Genomic DNA, 20,576 nt, shown 5'->3' on the forward strand with positions numbered 1-20,576 from the left:
AGGGGGCCTTCCCACACCTCTGCCCAAGGTGTCCAGCTCTGGAGGAACCTGCCACTGGGCAGCCTGCTCTCAGAGGCCACAGAGTGGGAAACGGTGTGTTTCAGAATCAATGAAATAAGCCTCCCCCACAAGCCCAAGAGAAAGCAGAAAGAACCTGCGGGGGTTGCCTCATTTTAATATCCAGTGAATTTTCCGCTCTTTCATAAGCAAAACAAATCCACAAACCCAGCAAGTAGGAGGCACCCAGCTCAGTGTCATATCTGCCACCCGCCGTCCCCGCCCTCGGGCGACCGTCAGGATGGCCCCTGCCCGCAGCCCCCAGCGTGCTCACCTGGGGAGGTCTGCTTGACGACCCGCACAATCTGCTCCTTGCCCGGCTCCAGGTAACCCATCTTACTGATGAACTCCAGGGCGGCCTCGATGCTGCGGCTGCCGGTCTGCTTGAGGGCCCTGCCCGCCATCTCCTGGGGGTGGGGTGGACACAGAGACATCAGTGGGGGCCTGGGTGCGCGTCCCCTCGACACGAAGCCTCCAGGACTGCCTTCCCGCCCTGCGCCCGGCTCCAAGCCAGCACCACTGGGGACGTGTCCTCAGTCGCCGATGACAACCTCACTGACCCCCAGACCACGACGATGGGCTTGGAAGACCGTACGTCCTGCTCCTGCTAGAAAACTTCTGTGACTGGACTGAAATTCCCATCTAGCCTGTGGAAGTCAGAGAACTGGCCTTCCCCAGCCCAGGCTTCCTGGGGGAGGGACCCCTGCCCCGAGGGGAGACCTGCACATCTGCTGTTTATGGTGCCCTGTGCCCATGCGGGTGGCGGTGGGCGAGAGAGGACATCAGCCCAGGACAGGCCCCAGCACTGCTGGCGGGATGAGCACCGGGGAAGAGGGCCGGAGGACGGAGAGGGACCAGGGACTGATCACAGGCCAGACGGAGGCACAGCCGGCTCTTCACGGACAGCTGGGATTCAGGCAGCAGGAGGGCTCAGTGGAGGAAAGGTATTCTTGGCAGCAGGTGGTACAGTCAGAGCAGGGGCCTGGTGGGGGAAGAACGGGGAGGCGGGAGAGGACAGCGGGGAGGCACCACAGACCGGGCCGCCTACCTGAAGGCAGTCGCGGGAGCTTTCCAAGCAGGGTCGGGGTCAGTGAGAGGATGGGCCAGGGGCAGAGCTGCAGAACCCGTGGTCGGGTGCTCAGGCCGGAGGGGGAGGGCTGCGAGGGCTGTGGCCCAGGTGCCCTGGGCCAGCTCTGCAGAGCTGAGGGCAGACAGGGAAGCCAGCCTTCAAGGATGGAACCGGGAGGGGCAGCGAGAGGGGATTCTGTGGACAGACAGGGGTCTTCTGAAGGTGGAGGGGTGGGTGGGCAAGGAGGAGGGAACTGCAAATGCAGGAAGTGGGTGGTGACCGGAGGGGAGGGGTCTCAGAGCAGCAGGGGTGGGAGAGCCCTGACAGAGACTGCTGTAGCTTGGACAGGAGAGGAGAAGGCAGTGAGCAGGCAGCAGGACCCCAGGTCCCCAGGGGACAGAGGCCGGTCAGCAAAGAGCCACGGCAGAAACCCAGGAGATGCCCCGGACCCTGAGGACGGATGAGCCGCTCTCCCCGCCTGCCGGGCCAGGGGCTTTTCAAGGCTAACAGAGTGGACCTGTCCCCGCGCTTGTGTGTCTGCCCGTCTGTTAGGACTGCGACAGCCTGGGGGCCTGACCCTCCTGTGGCTCAGGGCTGCGCCCACCCACCTAACACAGGGACGGGAAGGACTCTGGTGCTTCACATCCACTGATTGTGTACATAATATTAACCTCCATCCTGGCCGGGCCCCACGGGGTGGCTGGACAAAGCGCGCACGCGGCCGTGACCTGTGCCTGTGTCCTCGGGGATTCGGGAGAGAAGAGGCAGGAAGAGCCCCGCCCGTGAGCCAAGGGCTGGGGGGGAGGCGGCCTCTGGGGGAAGCAGCGGAAGGGACGGCTCGCGAGGCTGGGCAGCGGTGGCCAGAGCTGCCTTGGGATCGAAGGAAAGGACACGAGCTGGGGGAGAGCCAGCCCCCTGCGGACAGCGCCTATCTGCTGTGTCTGGGACGGGACCGAAGCCTTGGCTTCTTTGGGGTGACCGGCTGCACGTGTGCGTCGCTTCAGACCGGCTACGTGTCAAGGAAACGGCGACTCTGAGGACCAACCACGTCAGACAGTGTGTGTTCAACTCCCTGCTGCACACTGGCCTCAGCCTCAAGATTCCAACCTTCCCAACGCTTCGCTTCCAGTCGAGGAACTTAACCAGCAAGAACACCGGGAGGCAACCACAGGTACCGACGTGCTCACAGGGCTGCTTCGAATCGCACAACCGACCAACTAACCATATGCCCATCACACACCCGACCACGCTAATGAGCCCTCCTGTCTACTAAGCAACCCAGTCAGGCAGTCTTGCCCTTGCCGTCTGTCCCTTCCACCAAATTTAGCAAGTGTGCAGTTTCCATACATTATCTCTCAGAGACACCACTAGACATATATGTATAGGCGTGCTTTAAAAACTGCAGGAAGGGACTTCCCTGGTGCTCCAGTGGGTAAGACTCTGCACTCCCAATGCAGGGGGCCCGGGTTCGATCCCTGGTCAGGGAACTAGATCCCGCACGCATGCCGCAACTAAGACCTGGCACAGCCAAAATAAATATAAGTAAGTAAATAAATAAATACTAAAAACCCCACACACTGCAGGAAACTCGGGATCATTTTTAAACCCATCAGGAATCACAACCCTGCCTTGCCTCCACCCCCCAGGCAGCAGGACACCGTTTCTGTGACTCCAGTGCCCAGATGTCAGGCCAGCAGCGTGGTGTGCCGCTGTAAGAGCGGTGCCCAGGGACGCCCACACACTGCCCCTGAGCTCCGCCCCAGCTGGACAGCACGCTTGCCCCCGGGGCCTTCGGGAGCCCGGTGAGCAGGGGCCCAGGGTCTGCACGGCTGCCCCCGCGCCACCCCCTTGCCCCTCGGCTTCTAGACCCACGTCCCCTCCCCCCTGCCCTCCCTCGCTCCACCGGCCGAGCTGCCCGGCTTGAAAGTCCAGAGCCCGGGGGCAGGGCAGCTCCTCACGGCAGTTTCCCGGCGCTTCCAAGAGCCTGAAGGGCGGGTGGCTGGCTGTGAAGGAGAAGGAAAGGACGACCCAGCCTGCCTGGGGCCGGAGCCAGAGACGCAGGCCCCCACGGAGCGAGTGGATCCCGCGCCAGTCCGACACACCCGGTACCCGCGCGGTTCCCGGAGAAGGAGAAGAGAAAACTAAAGCCAGGAAAACCCGCAAGGGGCCTCTGGATCTGAACTGTGAGTGGGTGACGAGAAGATGAGGCACAACTCCAGCTCAAGGCCCTACAGCAAGGCCGCGGGGCAGGGCGCCCACTGAGTGCTTCCGAGGAAAAAGATGTTTTTTAGAGTAACTTATAGGTAGGGAATGAAGAAGAAATTTGGGCTAAAATTAAACAAGCATGGAAAATGCTCAACCTTACCAAGGATCAAAGAAACACTTTTAATAAAATAGCGTTTTATATTGAATTGTTAACACCAAAACAAAATAGTTATAAAGGCAAATGGCTGGTGAAACTCTTCACAGTCACATATTTTTGGTCCTTTGAGGTGACTATTTGTTAACAAGTACCAAAAGTTATTAAACGTGCGCCCTGATTTAATAATTTTACTTCCTAAAATTCTCAGGCCAATTTAAAAGAATCCTATTTTAAAAGTCAACTTGCATAAAGATGTTTGTCCGAATTAGATATAATACAATAAATCAGCCCCTGAAAACAGAAGGGTGTAGGGCAGGAGCAGAAAGGGCTTAAATAATCCAATGAGAGAATGATTATGTTCATTATAATTAAAGTATTCCCTGGGATACACTTCATGCAGCCCAAAAATACCTGCTATGGCCAAATTCTCTTAATGGAGAAGCACTAAGCATCTAATATTCTTCTCTACAGAGTACACAGCAGTGAACAAAATGTGCGACTTCCAATAGCGTAAACAACATGAAGAAACAGTGACGTGCAAAATGTGTCTGAGCATCGTCCACAAACAAGGGCTTGATCAGAACACGAGGAAAACAAGTTTGACAGTTCTATGTTGAAATATGCAATGCTTTCTTCTTGTTAAAGAGCGTAAGATGATGAGAATACTTATGCGTATGTCCAGTTCCGTTATAATAAAGCTGCCGGTGTTATCCAGCTACATAGGTGTGGGCAGATGACAGAAATCCTCCAGATCACAGCTGAGTCCAGTGAGAGGGCAAGATGTCACAGGGTCATCCCAGCGCTCCCTTCAGCTGTAAGGTTCCACGATTTCAAGGGATGTTTGCTAAACCATTAAGGATTTCACTGTTGGCACTATCGAGATAGGTGAGCGGAGGTGTGACCCACTCCAGGGAAACTACCAAAATCCCCTGAGTTTACACACACACACACACACACAGAGGAGATGAGAACGTTATCATAATGTTGATTACTGGTGTGATTAGTGAAGTCTGAGAACCTAAATAACGTCTTTAGTTCAGTCTATCCAGCGGGTTATTCCAGTTGTCCTACTATGAGCCCAATCATCAAATACCTACTTTGCTTCCATTTATCATAATTTGGCTACACCGTCAGCAGGAAGCACTGCTTTCTACATGCTCCTGCAACTGCACAGGCCCTTAAATAAGTATTTTACTTGGGTTACTATTTAACTACAAAACCATTCTTACATCTTCGTGGGATTTGTTCTTAAAGGAACACTACACTCCTGGATATGCCTATTACGATAACTTAGGTCCAACCTTTTTGAAAAAAACACTCCCATTTTTGTCAATAATGAAAAGCCATAGAGAAATAGAATATAACATACAAAAACACGTAGCCGTGTTCCAGGAAAGGGTAGGGAACCAGTTTTAACAGCACATGTGCCGCCCAGGGTCAGGGCCTCCTGAGGACGGTCAGCGGCATGAACCTGCCCGTGGACACAGTGGGCCCGCCGCTGGGCTCAGGGAACAGGCTCTGCCGGGCCTCCCCAGCATGGCTGCCCCCCGTGCTCTGGCAGGAACCCCCTGACCGCACCCTCACCGGCACATGCCTGCTTTTAGGGAGGCCGACAGGTCCTCTAACACCTGGCTTGCACAAGTCACGCAATAAATAGGCACACACACAAAACCACAAAATCTCTAGGACAGTCTCTTCTGCCCCAGGAAACAAGGAAGGAGCCAGACCGTCCCTGCCAGGGACAGACGAGCCCTGGCGTTCTGAGTTCTGGGGGAACCAAGGAGCCCGTGGCAGAGAGCACAGGGGTGGGCGGTGCGGGCCCCTCAGAAGTCAGGTTCCATGGGGGAGCTGGTCACCACCAGCCAGAGAGCCTGGCGACACGAGTGGGTAGAGGTCCGTGGTGGCCCAACACGAAGAACCGGATGCGGAGTTAGAGACAGGGGCGTTCAAAGCCTGAGCTGAGGATGCCAGACACAGGGTGCAGCTGCGGGTGGGCAGAGCTCAGAAGAAAAGGCCTCAGGCAGAGAAAGCCTGGGGACAACACAGCCTCACTGGATGTCTGAACTGGGGCACGTGGTGCGACGGGGCCCAGGGCCAGCCTTCCTGCTCCCCCGCTGGGCAGGGCCCCGGCTCCTTTCAGAGCAGGATCGGAGGTCGGGACAAGGGTTCAGAAGGAAGGGCTTGCCAAGCTCCAAGCTCTGCACACTTGGTTCTGAACTGCACTGTGGGCTCTACAGGGTAGAGAGAAGACACCGGGAGAGGGCAGGCCCAAGAGCCTCCGGCCACTGTCCTCCGGGGCTGGGAGGGGAATCAAGGGGGGCTTAATGGGCAGCTGCGGCTCGCACTCTTGTTGGGAACTCTGTCGTCAGAGGCACAAGGATTTCACAAAGGAAAGGATTCGGTTTCTGTCTCAGCCCACGATGCCGGACGACGAAGCTGGAGGTGGCAGTCCAGTGCGTGAGCAGCGGGACCCTGGGCCCAGGGGACGGGGGCGGGGGCTGCCCACCGCCTGGTACCTGCGGACATAAGACGGAGCCACGAAGGCCACACCTGCACCGCGAATGGGCGTCAGGACGCCGGGAGATGGACCAGCCAGTAGAGCTCAGGCGCCAGCGGCTCAGCGTGATTCTGGAAGAAGAGATTCTTCATCGGCTACAAGCCCGCCTCGGCTCCTGAAATTCAGTGGCCTGAGTGTGTGGGGAGAGGCTTCCCGTGCAGACAAGGGCCACCGTCAACTTCTGCCATTCAGACGTCTCACCCACAGACGGCACACGGGCCTCCCCACCGAGCATCCTTCGTCACAGACCTTCAGCTCCTTTCTGAGCTTTCAATGAGTAGCTGCTCTTCTCCTGTGTCCTGTAGCCCTCCGCACGGCCTCCGTCCCACTTTGCTGGGGACCGTCAGCCCACAGGCATCAAAGGGAAGGGACGTCTAATGCAGAGTTCAGGGAGCTCTCCTCTCTGTGGTTTTTTTTTAAATGTTATCAAGTAAACGGGGCCATCTAGAAAGCTGTGGGCTCATTTAAGAAGGAAGACAGTCTTCTGCTACTTCTACACCCTTGAAAGATACAGTGAAATTTACAAAAATGTTTAATTATGAAATATGGTACTGAAGACAAACTCCCAAGCTAGATTTTATGTAATTTTCAGAAAAAGTTAGGGAGTTCCCTGGTGGCCTAGTGGTTAGGATTCCAGGCTTTCACTGTCGTAGCCCGGGTTCAATCCGTGGTTGGAGAACTCAGATCCCGCAAGCCTCACGCAGCCCAAAACAAAACCAAACAAACAGAAAAAACCCCAAAACAAAAAAAAATCTATTGAAAAAAAAAAGCAAAGAAAAAGTTACAGTGTAACCTTGAAATGGACACACACTGGGGAGCTCCGCACACAGGCACATAGCTGCTATGCAGGCCCCCTTCTGGCCGACTCCACCCCGTGGTTCCGAAACCCTTTAAACTGGGACTTCCCTGGTGGTCCAGTGGGTAAGACTCCACGCTCCCAGTGCAGGGGGCCTGGCTTCGATCCCTGGTCGGGGAACTAGATCCCACGCGCGTGCCGCGACTAAGACCCGGGGCAACCAAATAAATAAATAAATATTTTTTAAAAAACATGTTTGAAATCCTTTAAACTGTTTTCAGGGTTGAAATGGATGTTGACCCCAGTGTGAAAGCCCATCGAGTAGGCCGGGACAAGGACGCTGGCTTTTACCGTGATCGAGGCAGGAAGCCACCTAGCGTTTGGAGCACGAGATCCGACTTCTGTTTTAAAAGGGTCCCCTGGCTGCGCTGTGGAGAGCACAGTCTAAGGGGGATGGGGGAGGTTAAGGGGCCGGCGTGACTGTGCAGACGCACCGACTGTCCAGGTCCCCACGGACTCCTGCTGGGTTCCTGGGAGGGCCCTCGCAGCCCACAGGGAGCTCAGCTCCTCTCGTGCTGCAGACCAGCCTTTGGGAGGGTCTCTTGAGTGGAGGCGCAGCCTCGTGGGCCCTGTTGGTGGGAGGACTCGGGACTGAGGCAGAGAGGGAGCGGGAGCTGTGCACGAGTCTCCGAGTCTTGGAATCGCCCTAAAATGTAGGTGCTTGTATTTTATCAAAATCAGGAGACTGGGACTTCCCTGCTGGTCCAGTAGCTGGACGCTGCTGGTCCAGACTCCGAGTTCCCAATGCAGGGGATCCGGGTTCAATCACTAGTCGGGGAACTAGATCCCGCGTGCCGCAACTAAAGATCCCACACGCGGCAAGGAAGATCCCTCATGCCACAACTAAGACCCGGCGAAGCCAAATAAATAAATAAAATATTTTTTAAAAAATCAGTAGACTGAGGCTCAGAATGAGTCATCATTTCCCAAGTTCACACAGTCAGTGGTAAAGTCAGAACTCAAAACCCAAAGAGTCAAAACAAGTCCAACATGACCAGTAATCAGAGGCTGCATTTTTTAAAATAAGGGACCATCTCACACTCATTAGATGGACAAGTGTTTAAAATACCTGACACCACCAAGTGTCGGCTAGGACAGGGAAGACCGCCCCGCAGAGGCCGAGGACGAGATGCTGACCTGTAAACCACACAGAACACTGTGACAGCATCTGGTAAAGTCAGGGATGCTCACATCCTGTGACCCACACACCCCACTTCCGGAGAAAGTACCCACGTGTCACAAGAAGACACACAGGAGAACACCTGCTGCACTTCTGTCGAGAATGGAAAACTGGAAACGATCTAAACATCCAGTAGTGAGATAACGGAGACGTAAGTGGCGGTGAAATGACAGCAATTACAATGAACGGGAGCCTCGTCCATCAACGTCGATAAACCTCAGAAACATGATGCAGACAGGAAAAGGAAGCTGCAAAATCACATTATACAGGGTTTTAAAAACCTTGTAAAACAATACGGCAGATTGGTTACAGAACGCGTCTGAAGCAACGGCACCGAACACAAATGGGAATGAGGAACCCAGCACGGAGGCACAGAGGAGCTGCTCCATGTGACACAGCGTTTCTCCCAAAGGTCTCTGGAACAAGGTGGGAAAATGTTACATCATTCTCTCTACTTCTATAAACGTTTGAAATATTACATCATCATCAGTCATCACAAGCATGTCTGACAGGAAGGCCAGCCCCAGTGCTGCCTGCCCACGCGCGGCCTGTGCCCCTTGTCCACAATCCCGCCTGCTCATCCTGAAGTTCTCGGGGCCGGAAGCTGCGTCCTGCTCACGTCTGTGTCCACGGCTTGGCAGACAGGAACTGCTTGGGCGCTCGGAAAGCGATGAACGGACGAAGGAACAGACGTGCAAAAACCCAGCCCTTCCTGCCCTGGCGGCCCCATCTCGTGAGCGCACAGGGGACGGGAAGAGTGCCGTCCCTGCGTGGTCTCCGCCCTGGAGGCTCTAGAGGCGCCGAATCCCACCCCCCTCCGCACCTGCTCCTGCCTCAAACAGCCCCTCCTGTGGCCCAGTGGGTCCCGTCAGGCAGTGAAAGAGTGACCCACTGGCTGTCGCTTATGGGTGACAACATTCAAACAACCTGGGTGCCCCAGAATAGACCGAGGTCTATCATCAATTCACTGGAACGCGACACTTTGTTTTTTTAGACAGTGTGTCGGAGAATAAAATGACACGGGGCAATGCTTGCGATATACTGTAAAGTAAAACAGGCCAAGCACAAAAAGTGTGTCCCAAACACACACACGGGGCTTCGGCTCCTACCTGGTGCGTCAGCGGCCAAATCGCTCTCATCATTTTCCATCCGTGCTCTGACGCGACAGTCACAGCGGAGAAGGGACCTCAGCACGTTTTGGAATAGAGAAGCCAGAGGGAGGGGGTGAGACGCCCAGGAGCAAGCTGTGAGCCCACCGGGCAGGAGAGGATGAGGACCCAGGGTCCCACCCGGCCCGGCCCTCCCCTGGGGACACTGAACCCGAAGCTCCGACCAGAGACTGCAGCCCAGCGAGGGGCCGACGGGCAGCACAGCAGTGAGGCAGAGGGTCAAGGGAGCCACGACACCTCACAGAGCTGAGGGTCTCCCCTCCTCCAGAGACGCCAAGCCCGGCGTGGGCAGCAGTGAGCCCGGCCTCCAGCGCAGCCCCTGCCATCAGCGCTGTGGCCGTCACTCCCAGGTACGAACAGCCTCCAACTCAAGCCAAAGCAAACAAACCCAACAGCACACACGATATGACCTCATTCTGTAAATTAAAAAAAAAATCACACCAGATACCGACATGTTCGCGGTGGCGCCTCAGAGCGATGGGGGCCTGATGATCTTCCAGAAACGCAGCCAAGTAACCACCCGGTTCCCTGGTGTTGGGACCCACGACCCCCCCCTCACTTCCTCTCACCTCTTCTTTGGCTGCTGTTTAAAAATATCTGCTTCCTTCTCTCGGCTCTATCGAGACGGGCTTCTAGAGACCGTGCGTGGGTGTCAGCTCCAGCTGCGGGTCAGAACCCGTGTCTTCTCCACCCTCCATGGACACGTGTGACACCACTGCAGGGATGCTCCTCGTTACAGGGAGGCCTGTTTTCTCCAGCTGGTCACGTGCCCACGGGCAGCAGACTAAACACCAGACAATAACCACACAAGTGCTCGGAAGTGCACGATCTCGTTTTCCCTGAGAAAACAGCTATTTTGACACACCTTGGGACAGGTCCGTACAATGGGACGCTCTGCCCTCGGCCAGGAATTTCAAACATCTGGGCCGCTGCAGAGTTAAGAGTTCCAAAGACGACAAGCTTCATCAATACCTGCCGGAGCTCCACTAGGAAATCTTCCAGCCGAACTTTCTACCTAGCAGTGGTCCCACTTTAAAACGATGCTCTTAGAAAATGCCATTAGCACCCTTTCGGAGAGTCGCACGTGCAGGCTGTTGGCAGATTTCTAAAGAAATGGGCAGCAGGAAGGCCTGTGGAGTGAATGTGTGGACAGAGGGCCCTGCATGTAAGCCCCGTCCTGTCCGCCACAATCACCCCGAGAAATGAGTGCCGCCAGCCAAGTGTCAGAGATGCAAAAACCGAGAGAGCAAGATGGATTAGCAACTTCCCCTAAGCCACAGTGATAGCGAGGACCAGGCAGGAAGGAGAGGCGCGCAAAGCACTTGCAGCGGGCTTCCCTGGTGGCGCAGTGGTTAAGAATCCACCTGCCAATGCAGGGGACACGGGTTCGAGCCCTGGTCCGGGAAGATCCCACATGCCGCGGAGCAACTAAGCCCGTGCGCCACAACTACTGAGCCTGCGCTCTAGCGCCAGAGAGCCACAACTACTGAGCATTTGTGCCACAACTACTGAAGCCCGCGCGCCTAGAGCCCGTGCTCCGCAACAAGAGAAGCCACGGCAATGAGAAGCCCACGCATCGCAATGAAGAGTAGACCCCCCACCCCCCCACCCCCGTGAACGAAGACCCAGCTCGGACTAAACAAATAAATAAACACACACACACACACAAAAGACTGAAGGTGCTTATCTATCAAAATATTGATGTTAAAAACGTAATCTTATCAGTGGCTGCCTTTCAGAGGTAAGATTTTCAGCTGCTTTCATTTTCATCTACAATGTCTAGAACGTTCTATAACGAACATAAATTACGATTTTGAAAACAATACACCTAGAGTAGTCATGAAATTATGAGTTGCCCTTTCCAAGCTGGTGGACATTTCTAGTGCACGAGGTCTGGGCAGGGAGTGGGCGAGGGTTCGACTGCTTTCGCTGGCACAACTGACCACTGCCCGACAGAAAGCTAACACGGGCCACAGAGGGACTTTCATTTTCTTGTAGCCACATTTAAGAAGAAAAAGGTAAAAGTGGAATTAGTGTTAATACGTTATTTACCCCCATATCTCTTTCAAGTGCAATCAATATTAAAGGTACAGAGATATCTTACATTCTCTTTTTTTGCACGAAGTCCTCCAAATAAGGCGTGTATCAGGCTCAGCACAGACTTCAACTCAGACGAGTCGCCAGGGTCAGCGCAGGCGCCCCCCATGGGCCGTAAGGGCCTGGGAGCCTCCGCCGGGCCCACAGAGCGCCCACTGCAGAATCCGGAAGGCTGCGGCTGCCCACTGACTGGCCGTCTCATTCTGTTTTGCTTTTTGATTCATGGATTTTTATTTATTTAACAGGTTATTATCAGCTACGTCAGTATTCCTTTACGTCTAAGCTACTATTTACTACTCCCAGTGAGTTCTGCACCGTTCTTGAACTAGAATTCAAGTACACTGACGGAGAAGTTTCTGTTGGTGTCCCGGGGCCAGCACGGGCGCACCTGCGGAACACCATGCAAGGCATCCTCAGGGGGAAGGCGCCCAAGCTGGTGGCAACTTCTTGTTCTGCAAGTGCCTTTCAGCAGGGCCATTCGGGTGTTCAGCTCTGTCCGTGACGGGACGCACAGCACCCTGAAACCCTGTCTGGTTCTTACTGGCTCGGGATCAAAACTACTGACCTACCCAATCCGGGCCTCGACTGTCCCCGTCAGCATCTAGAATCACTACATGTGAGTGGCCGGCTGATGCACGGAGGGCGGGGCCTCCCACCCTCAGCACGGAGGAAGGACCCCCGCACGATGCTCCAGGCTGGAGGGACGCGGAGCTGCGTGTCCTGCATCCCACCGGTCCTTGTCTGCCGCTCCATCGACCACGGGAGAGCCGGGTTTTAGCTCCCGCGTGGCACCCCTCACCCCATAGAGCCTGAAGCTTTGTCTTCAGGTGTGTTCTCCCTGGTACATCATCCGGACGTACTGGCCCTTTTATTATTGTGTCCCTCTGTCTCAAGCAACACTCACCCTGAAGGGGACTGTCTGATTTCAACGTCGCCACCGCATCTACTTGATGTTTACGGTTTGCAGGGCAGACATTTCCCCCAGACTTTGGCTTTCAGTCTCTTTGTGTCCTTGTAATAGGTGTGCCTTGTAGATGGGACAGAGGTAGGTCTTGCTTTTTTATTCATTTTATTTATTTTTATTTGATTGGGGTGCTTAATCGCTTTACGCGGCGAGTGTAATGATCGCTATGGCTTTATTTAGGTCTGCATTCCTACTGACGCATCTGGCTTTCACTCCGCCACTCCTCCCTCCCCGGCTCCTTCCACGTTAATCAAATGCTGCTTTAGTCGTTCGCTTTAACTCTTCACTGACTCTGTAGCTCTGTCTCCTCCAACTGTATTTTAGTGATGGCTCTAAAGGCTGCAACATGCATTTTTAACTTACCACCACCTACTTAAATGTTGATTTCTAATTGTGTCAGGAAAAATATAGGACCCTTGCTACAGCTGACCCGGAGCAATGGGGGTTGGATAGGGGTTTCAACTGCCCACACAGCTGAGAACCCGTGTACAGCTGTACAGTCGGCCGTCCGCACTCATGGTTCCACGTCCGCGGATTCAACCTACCACAGAGTGCGTGGGACACATTTGCTGAAGAAAATCTGTGGATAAGTGGCCCCGTGAAGTTCAAACCCAAGTCGTTCAAGGGTCAGTGGCATCTCCACTTAAGCCCCACCCCCCGGTGCGTGAGCCGCGACAAAGCGAAGCCCCGTTTTATTGAGATCTGACTGTACCTGAAAGTTTTCACCAAATTTGGGAAGTTTTCAGCCATTACTGCTTCAGATGTTTTTCTGTCCCTTCCTCCTTTCAGGGATTCCAGTTCACACACGTCACACATCCTGGACCCCTCGGTATTGTGCCACAGGCCTCTGAGATTCTGTTTACTTCTCTTCAATCTTTTCTATGTTTTTTGCTTGTGTGATGTCCACTGATCCATATTTAATTTCACCGATTCCTTCTACTGTTGTGGGTTCTCAGCTAATTCACCTGCGAAACGTGCCAGGTGGGCCAGCAAATCCCTAAGACCCCGTGTAAGCCACTACGGTTGCCTGGGGGGTCCTGATGGAAACGGGGATTCAGGGAAGGGAGAACGCGGCTCGTGCGGGAACCCACTGCCCAAGGAGGCCACACGATGGACCACGGAAGAAGCGGGCCTTGGCGGGGTGGGATGCAGCTGGGCTGCCGGGGAGGCCCCAGCGGGAGGACGGACAGTGCGTGCGGGGCAGTTACTTGGCCTGGAGGCCGCCGGTGTATAAGGAGGGGGATATACGGCCGGGGCAGGCGGTGTGCCTGGCAACGAGAGAAAGGACGGGGTCGGGTGAGGAAGTGCAGCGGCTCCCAAGGGGGTGGCTGCGGCCGCGTTTCAGGAAAAGGCCACCAGGAGGAATGGGGGTCGGGGGACTTCTCAGGAGAATCTAGGGTAGGGCAGGGTGTTAGCACGGAAAAGACAGAGATGTGAAAGCTACTTAGGAGGAAAAAATTGCAGGCATCGGGGAAATTATTCATTAAACAATGACTGAAGGAGAGGCTCTGGTCAGGGACAGTCCAAGACAATCTTATTCATTGCAGGAAGGATTGAAAGCGTAAGTGCAATTTAAACACTTGTCAAGAAATGTGGCGATTCAAATAAAAACTATAAAAATGCTCTTATCACTTGTCCTAGTAATTCCATCCCTAAAATTTATTCCCAGGAAATCAGTGAAATCCGTTATGATTCCCGCAGAAGGCTGTTCATCGCCAGCGCTGAGCTGCTCACACGAGGAGGCCGCGAGCCCCGCGTGGTCTGATGCCACGTCAGCCCAGGCACGAGCCCAAAACTCTGCCCCTCGCGGTGGCCAGGCCTCGCTGCAGCCCACCAGTACCTCCTGCTTCCCTCTCCCCTGCCTGGTCACTGGAGCTCCTAACACTTCCGACTTGGTGCTGTCCAACTCAAATAGATTTTTGCTCAAATAAACTCTTAAAATGTTTAATATGCCTCGGTTTACCTTTTAACACCAGCTGTTTACAATAAATTACAGAACATCTGTTTGAACAATGGAATATAACACAGATGTTACAGACAAAAATGTTTATGATGAAATCTTTATCCCTTCACTTCTGAGGGTTTGCACAGTTTCAGGGCCTAGAGGATGGTGATCTCAGAACAAAGCCACCGCTTCACAGGTCTGCAACCTGAAGGGAGAGATGGTTACTGAACGAAATACACACCTACACACATAGAAACAAATTCTGATAAACGCCACGGAGGGAACTTCCACGGTAATGAAAGAACGAAAACAGGGGGTTCCAATTTAGACTGGGGATCAGAAAAGGCTTTTCTGAATCCATGACACTAAGACAAGCCTCCAAAGAGAGAGGGCATCACCCAGGCAAGGGGGGGCTGGAGTTGGGAAGCCTGAGAAGAGGCCACACAGCCGGCGGGGCCAGGGTGCCGACCGCGGGAAAGGGCGGGACCTGAGGCCAAGAACTCGTCCCCGGCACAGTGGGAAGGTTTCCGGAGGGAAAGGACAGGCTCCTTCCTTTCCAGAGTGACCGCTCAGAGGGTTCTGTGCAGGGAACAGATGGGGAGAGGAGCCCTGCGGTCCCGGGCCTGGCGGGAGAGCTGAGCGGGAAGGCGAGCAGGGAGAGAGTCAGCGCGTATATTTCTGCAACAGAAGAACTGGGATCATATTGTACGTGCTGTTTTGTGACCAGCGTTTTTCCACCTGTCACCCTGGGCACATCGCTCCTTGATAACTTCCCTTAATTTCCTTTAACTAGAAAAAAAATTTGGCCACTTTTATACCAAAATGTTCAGAGTGGCCATATGTGGGCTGATACAATTACAGGCAATTTTCATTTTCTCTTTATACTTTTCTGTATTTTCCGAAAGTATGCAATGAACACACGCTACTTTAATGACCTGGGGAAGCCTGGGGGAAGGTACGACACAAAGGTATGATTTGCTAGTGTCTTGTCTAAATCCTATTTAGAAAGGTATAGTTTATCTTTTGGCAGGGCCGAAATTAATTTGAAAATCAAAAAAAAAGAAAAGAAAAAACAGGGGGAAAAGGCAAAGGCTGCTACACCCACAGTCATTGTTAAGACAGTTTCCTGTTACAGGACTGACATTCCTCAACTCAAGTGTTTCTTTTTTCCTCCTGCTCTTATTAATATTTCAGGGCAGTGACAACCCTGAACACTAGTCCCCTTTCCAGAGGAAGAGGAGGAAACATACGAGTCACCTGAATCCCTGCATCTCCCTCATTAGCAAAACCTCGGCCTTCGAGTGAGACCACCGAGGCCACCTGTCACCAGGATGAAGAGATGGCAGCCTCGCGTCAGCGCCCCTCAGGGTCACCCCCTGGCCCTTTCCTGATAACGGCCAGTGAGGCAGAGCTGTGCTTCTGTCTGTTCTAGTGCCTGAGACTTGAGGGACAGTTTAGTGGACCAGCGCCCGGAATCCTCTCTGCAAAGCTTGCGTTTCCCACCATTACTGCTCCTGCCGAATGAGGGGCACAGCCCCATGGCCACGCGGGGCCTCCAGGGCACACGGGGCAGACTCGCGGGGCAGACTTGCAGGTCCAGCGCCGAGAGGGGCGGCCGACCATGGGCCTACGAGTTAGAAACAACGGACCCCGGGACTCTCCTGTAGGTCCAGTGGTTAAGACTGTGCGCTTCCAGTGCAGGGGACAGGGGTTCGATCCCCGGTCAGGGGATCATGCACATGCCGTGCAGTGCAGCCAAAAAGAAAAAAAGAAGAAACAACAGAGCCTGGCGGTCTGACCAGGGTCGGCTCAAACCTGGAGGCAAGAACCAGGGTTCCTGCAGGAGGTGAGCTGATCCAGACAGGGATGAGGGGAGATGGCATCACCGCCGACACAGTGTGACACGTCCACAGAGCTCCGGCGTGAGCTTGTCTGGGGGAAGGGTGGCTGGGCAAGCGTGGCCGGGGGGAGGAGGGGGGCGAGAGGAGGGGACCAAGTTGCTGAGGAGGAAGCCCCTCCGCGGGCACCGCTGTCCTCCCTCCGCTCAAGCGTGTGTGACAGGCACGTGCGACCACGCTTGCCAGGGTGGGGGGAGCCTGAGTCACTGGGGTCGCAACTGGAGTCCTCTCTGACTGCTGCCACGCGGTCTCAGAACAGCGCGGGGACAGCCACCACCAGGGCCTGTCCTTCCACTGTGACGGCAGCACGCCCAGCGCCGCAGCCTCTGCAAAGGACCTGGGTCAAGGAGCACCCTGTGTGGTGGGCTGGGAAACGTGATTCCTTGGCACTTTTCGGCTTGAGGATGCCAAGAATTCTCTCCCTTTTCCTCCTGACCAAGTCACCCCAGTCTACTTGGTGCTGTGCTCAGGTCCCTGACCACTGGCTTTCTTCCTCAGGCCGAATTGGGCATAAGAAATCGATTTGTTTGTTTACATTTCTTCCTACTTGCATTTAGTTAAAGATTTTACTCACTTAAACACATACAATAAAGTGAGGAAAACTGGATTAAGTCAGGATTAGGAAAATTATACCAACAGAGAAATTCGGGACCAGGGGAACATAGCCGCGCCTGGACTCAGCACCGCCCGTGGCAGAGCAAGGAGGGAGGTGGGCAGGGTCAGGCCACAGGCCATCCACTGGGAAAAAGCACGAACAAGTCCCAGGACTCCCGTCTGAAAGAAATTCCTCACCTAAGTCCCCCTCTGGGGACACACCGTGATGCAACGCTCAGCTGCTCTAAGGGCCCAGGAGCCATGGGCATCCTTGCTCTCCCAAGGCCCCAGCACAGACTCTGAGGGGCCCCAAGGGCGCCCTACCTGCGCTAACCCGCCACAATGCAGCAGGCGAATACAAGTCAGTGCTTCCGAGAAGCAGCAATGTCACACATATGAACATTGCGGCAACACTGAATCAGCCGTTTCTAAAACTGTCTCAGGAAGAAAAAGAGGGAACACCTGGTAATATGGTCGTTTGGAACCATAAAGATTAAAAGAAAAAGTGAAACTAAATTTTATAAGAAAGATAAAGTAAGAGCTAAATTTAAGTCATCACTTGTGCTAATAAGAGACTACAAAACAGGATGCTCAAAATCAAAATCAAAAACATATCTTTCCAATTCCTTAAATCTATATTTAAAGAACAGCTCCTTCCTTAAGAAATATTAACCTAGTGGCCTCTTTGTTTGCCCTATAGAAATTGTCGTAAGTCTTTAATGATTTACGTGCAAAAGATTTATGAACATTACACCGTTTGACATATACATGATACCATTACACAGTGAACAGTCTTTTACGTTTTCCCAGAAACTGAATCAGAGTCCCAATAAAATGGGGAAAAAAGTGTGTGTGCACATGCAGTAGATAAAACACTGCATATAAAAGTGTGTCATCACCAACAAGGACCTGTAAGACCTTGGGAAAACTGGGAGTTTACTGCCATTCTTATAAATATAGGGCTAAAATGGCATCTAAACTCAAAATATAAGGAAACAAAACTGAACCTAGATTAAAAGGCAATACAACAGGAGGCAAGGGGAAAAGCTGCACAGACAGGAATTCTCTGTACCTGTTACACGGGAATTCTAATCACCTGCTTTATCCAAGACACACAACTGTAGAGGTACTGCTGAGCTTTTCCTCACATTATTTGGGTTCACATAATGACTTTGCAACCAGAATTCTCTGAAAGCAAATGTACCCTCTAACCAGGCCAGAAAAGTCTGAGTTGGAGGGTCAGACCGAAGGCAGAGTTGTTTTAAGCCACAAAGTAACGCTATGCACCAATCTGACGGATTATTTCAGGAGCATCAAAAGGGTAAAGGGTCCTTTCTGCCAGCAATTACCATAAATTAAATGCTGATGGGAACTTACGGGTGTCCCGACCCTTAATTTTGCCATATTGGTGTTCTACTATAAACGGCACCAGCTTCGTTATTTCTTGCGCTGTAGTTATCACGCATGGATTTTACCACAATGAGAGCCCACCTGGATTCTGGATCGTGTGCCCAATTTGTTTGTTTTTATCACAACTGCGAGAACAGCGGCTCTGATTCCCTCTTGTTTGCTAGTGATTTACACAAGGCTTTCAGCTTTGTTATAGGGCTGAGTATCTGCAATGTCACCCACTACCTCCCTGGGACGGCTCCAGCCTATCTTCAAAAGCACAAGTTCTGCTGGTCAGGGGACAGCTTCATGTTTTCACAGAGAGAAAGGCCGTGGCTGTGCTGTCCGCTCGCGCTGCTAACCCTCTGCACCCGCCGTTCACAGCCTGGGCTTCACGAAAGCAGCTCGTTACCCAGGTCAATCCCGGCACATCCCGAAGGGTCAAGGAAGCCCCACAAAACAGCACCACTAGTTTCCCAAACAGATCATCTGAGAAATCTAAGCTCTCCGGTAAGAAACTATAAGAGGGCTGAGGTAGCTTTTGGAAATAAAAGATGGCGTTGTTTCTCTTTCCTCCCAGTTCCCATGACTGTGAGGCCAGGAGTACGTAGTTACGCTGTTTCTAAGAAACTAGAAGTGCCCAAGCCATCCTGATGCGCTCTGCGCGTGAAATCCTACTCAGTTTGCAGGGCGGCAGACGTGCCTGGTCTATTTCCACGTTCATGCAGCTCTGACGTTCACACGACAGGTGATGATACAGCACTTGCTTTCAGAAGCCGTTTCATAAGACAGCTGCATTTTTACTAGTTACATGTCACGGACACGTTTTTACCTGGTTGGACACGAGCTCCATTTCATACGGTCCTGCCCCTCGGTTCGGGCTTTACTCAGCCACGTGAAGAGCACAGGATCGTACGCACGGCCCCCGTGTGTGTTTCTGTGTAACTGATGTCTCCTCCATTAACTGGCCTTTATGCTTAAGCGTGAGAAGTCAGGCTGTGTTGCCACCATTCTGATGATTTCTCAAGCTTTTTATTTTCTAGTCTTTCTCATTCCCTTAATATAGTTACGTCTCCTCTAATAGCATAGATGCTATCTTTTAAAACAGGAGAAAACAGAGGCAAAGAGCCGACTCATGTTAACCAACCTTCCCCTTAGCTGAGTTAAAAAATGCACAAACCAAACACAAGTTCAAGGAAGCCAGTCTCTTCCCCACGACAGCTCACGATAAGCCAAAAAACCCCAAGGAGAGGGCTACGTGGGAAAGCCTTCCCGTCCTCACAGGGACAGGACAGAAAGCGCACGGGACACAGCTTCAGGAGAGCTGAGAAATCTCTGGATCTTGCCTGAAAAGGAAAGCAGCTAACAAGATGGTTTTGGAGAGAAGGTGGAAAACAGTGCAATGGGACGCAGAAAGGGCCTCGGGTTTGTAGCCTAGAAACCCCTCTCCAGGGACCTCTGCTGGTCTCCTCTGCACCCCAGATGCGCAGCCTCCCTGGAGCGTCCACCCACCTGGTCACAGCCCGCGTCCACCAATTCCTGCAGCATTTGTCGGTTTACTTCTGCGGCGGCCGAAGGGCCCGATTCATTAGCAAAGGGCAGCAAGGAGTATCTGATTTCTCTCAGGGCTTTCTGGTAAGGCCCGAACTTCGGGGCTGTCCTCGTCTGCTGCTGCTGCCTAGCCGCGTCCTTGCCCCCCAGGGCCTTGGCATCCAGGGCGGCGTCACTGCCCGGCCCCGCGGGCGGCCCCGGCGCGGGGGTCTTGGGCGGCTGCTTCAGCCCCTCGCGGATCTCCTGCAGCCGCTGCCGGCTGTTCCCAGAGTAGGTCGTGGCGGGAAAAGTCTTCGGCCGCATGGTTAGTCCAGTTTCCTTTGACCATAAATACAATCTTCTTAAAGTGTTTTATTAGTTAAAACGAAAACAAAACTGTCAACAGTATCAGTTAGTTGTAAACACACTTTCACAACAATGTTGTTTTGAAAATGTTCTTTCCTTCCATTTCTGTAGATTCTGCAGAGAACCGAACATTTTCCAGAGACTTCACTTTGAAGACCATCTCTACCTGAAAAGGAAAATGAGAGGTGTTCATTTGTGGTTCCCACATAATGTTAATGACACTTTTCAGAAATGGACCATGATCCTGAAAATATTCCACTTGGAAAGATAAAGAAAGAACATACCACCTCTCAGAAAAGATAAAGATACGGTTCACCTCTGGTTCGAGCACGTGACAGGCAGGGCCACCCCAGGCGTCTCCTGTAACATGTAACCTGCAATGACATACCGCTGCAGAAGCCAATACTTTCTTATAAATACTCAATTTGGGGCAAGAACAACAGTACTAACAACCGACAGCTCATTTAAAGTTCTCCTTTATAATATGACTTCACTTGGAAATCCACAGCTCGAGGGTTCACCGGCTGGTCCACACCACGCCCT

The 20,576-nt window shown here is 53.1% G+C and overlaps 1 protein-coding gene across 6 annotated transcripts in view; it reads right to left on the reverse strand.

The window, feature by feature from the left end:
* The window catches only part of LATS2 (large tumor suppressor kinase 2), an 80,517-nt gene that overhangs the window by 11,881 nt on the left and 48,060 nt on the right, over positions 1-20,576 (reverse strand). For 5 of the 6 annotated variants that reach the window (XM_033843352.2, XM_033843353.2, XM_073794945.1 and 2 more), the window contains 2 exons: positions 19,650-20,199; positions 332-464 (listed from right to left, as the gene is read on the reverse strand). In XM_033843352.2, coding sequence (XP_033699243.1) covers positions 332-464; positions 19,650-19,991 — 475 coding nt within the window. In that variant the 5' untranslated portion in view covers positions 19,992-20,199. The remainder of the gene's footprint in view (positions 1-331; positions 465-19,649; positions 20,200-20,576) is intronic. The other variant, XM_073794946.1, reaches the window with a different exon arrangement.

The sequence above is a fragment of the Tursiops truncatus genome, chromosome 18 (genome assembly GCF_011762595.2).
Source record: "Tursiops truncatus isolate mTurTru1 chromosome 18, mTurTru1.mat.Y, whole genome shotgun sequence".
Lineage (NCBI taxonomy): Eukaryota > Metazoa > Chordata > Mammalia > Artiodactyla > Delphinidae > Tursiops > Tursiops truncatus.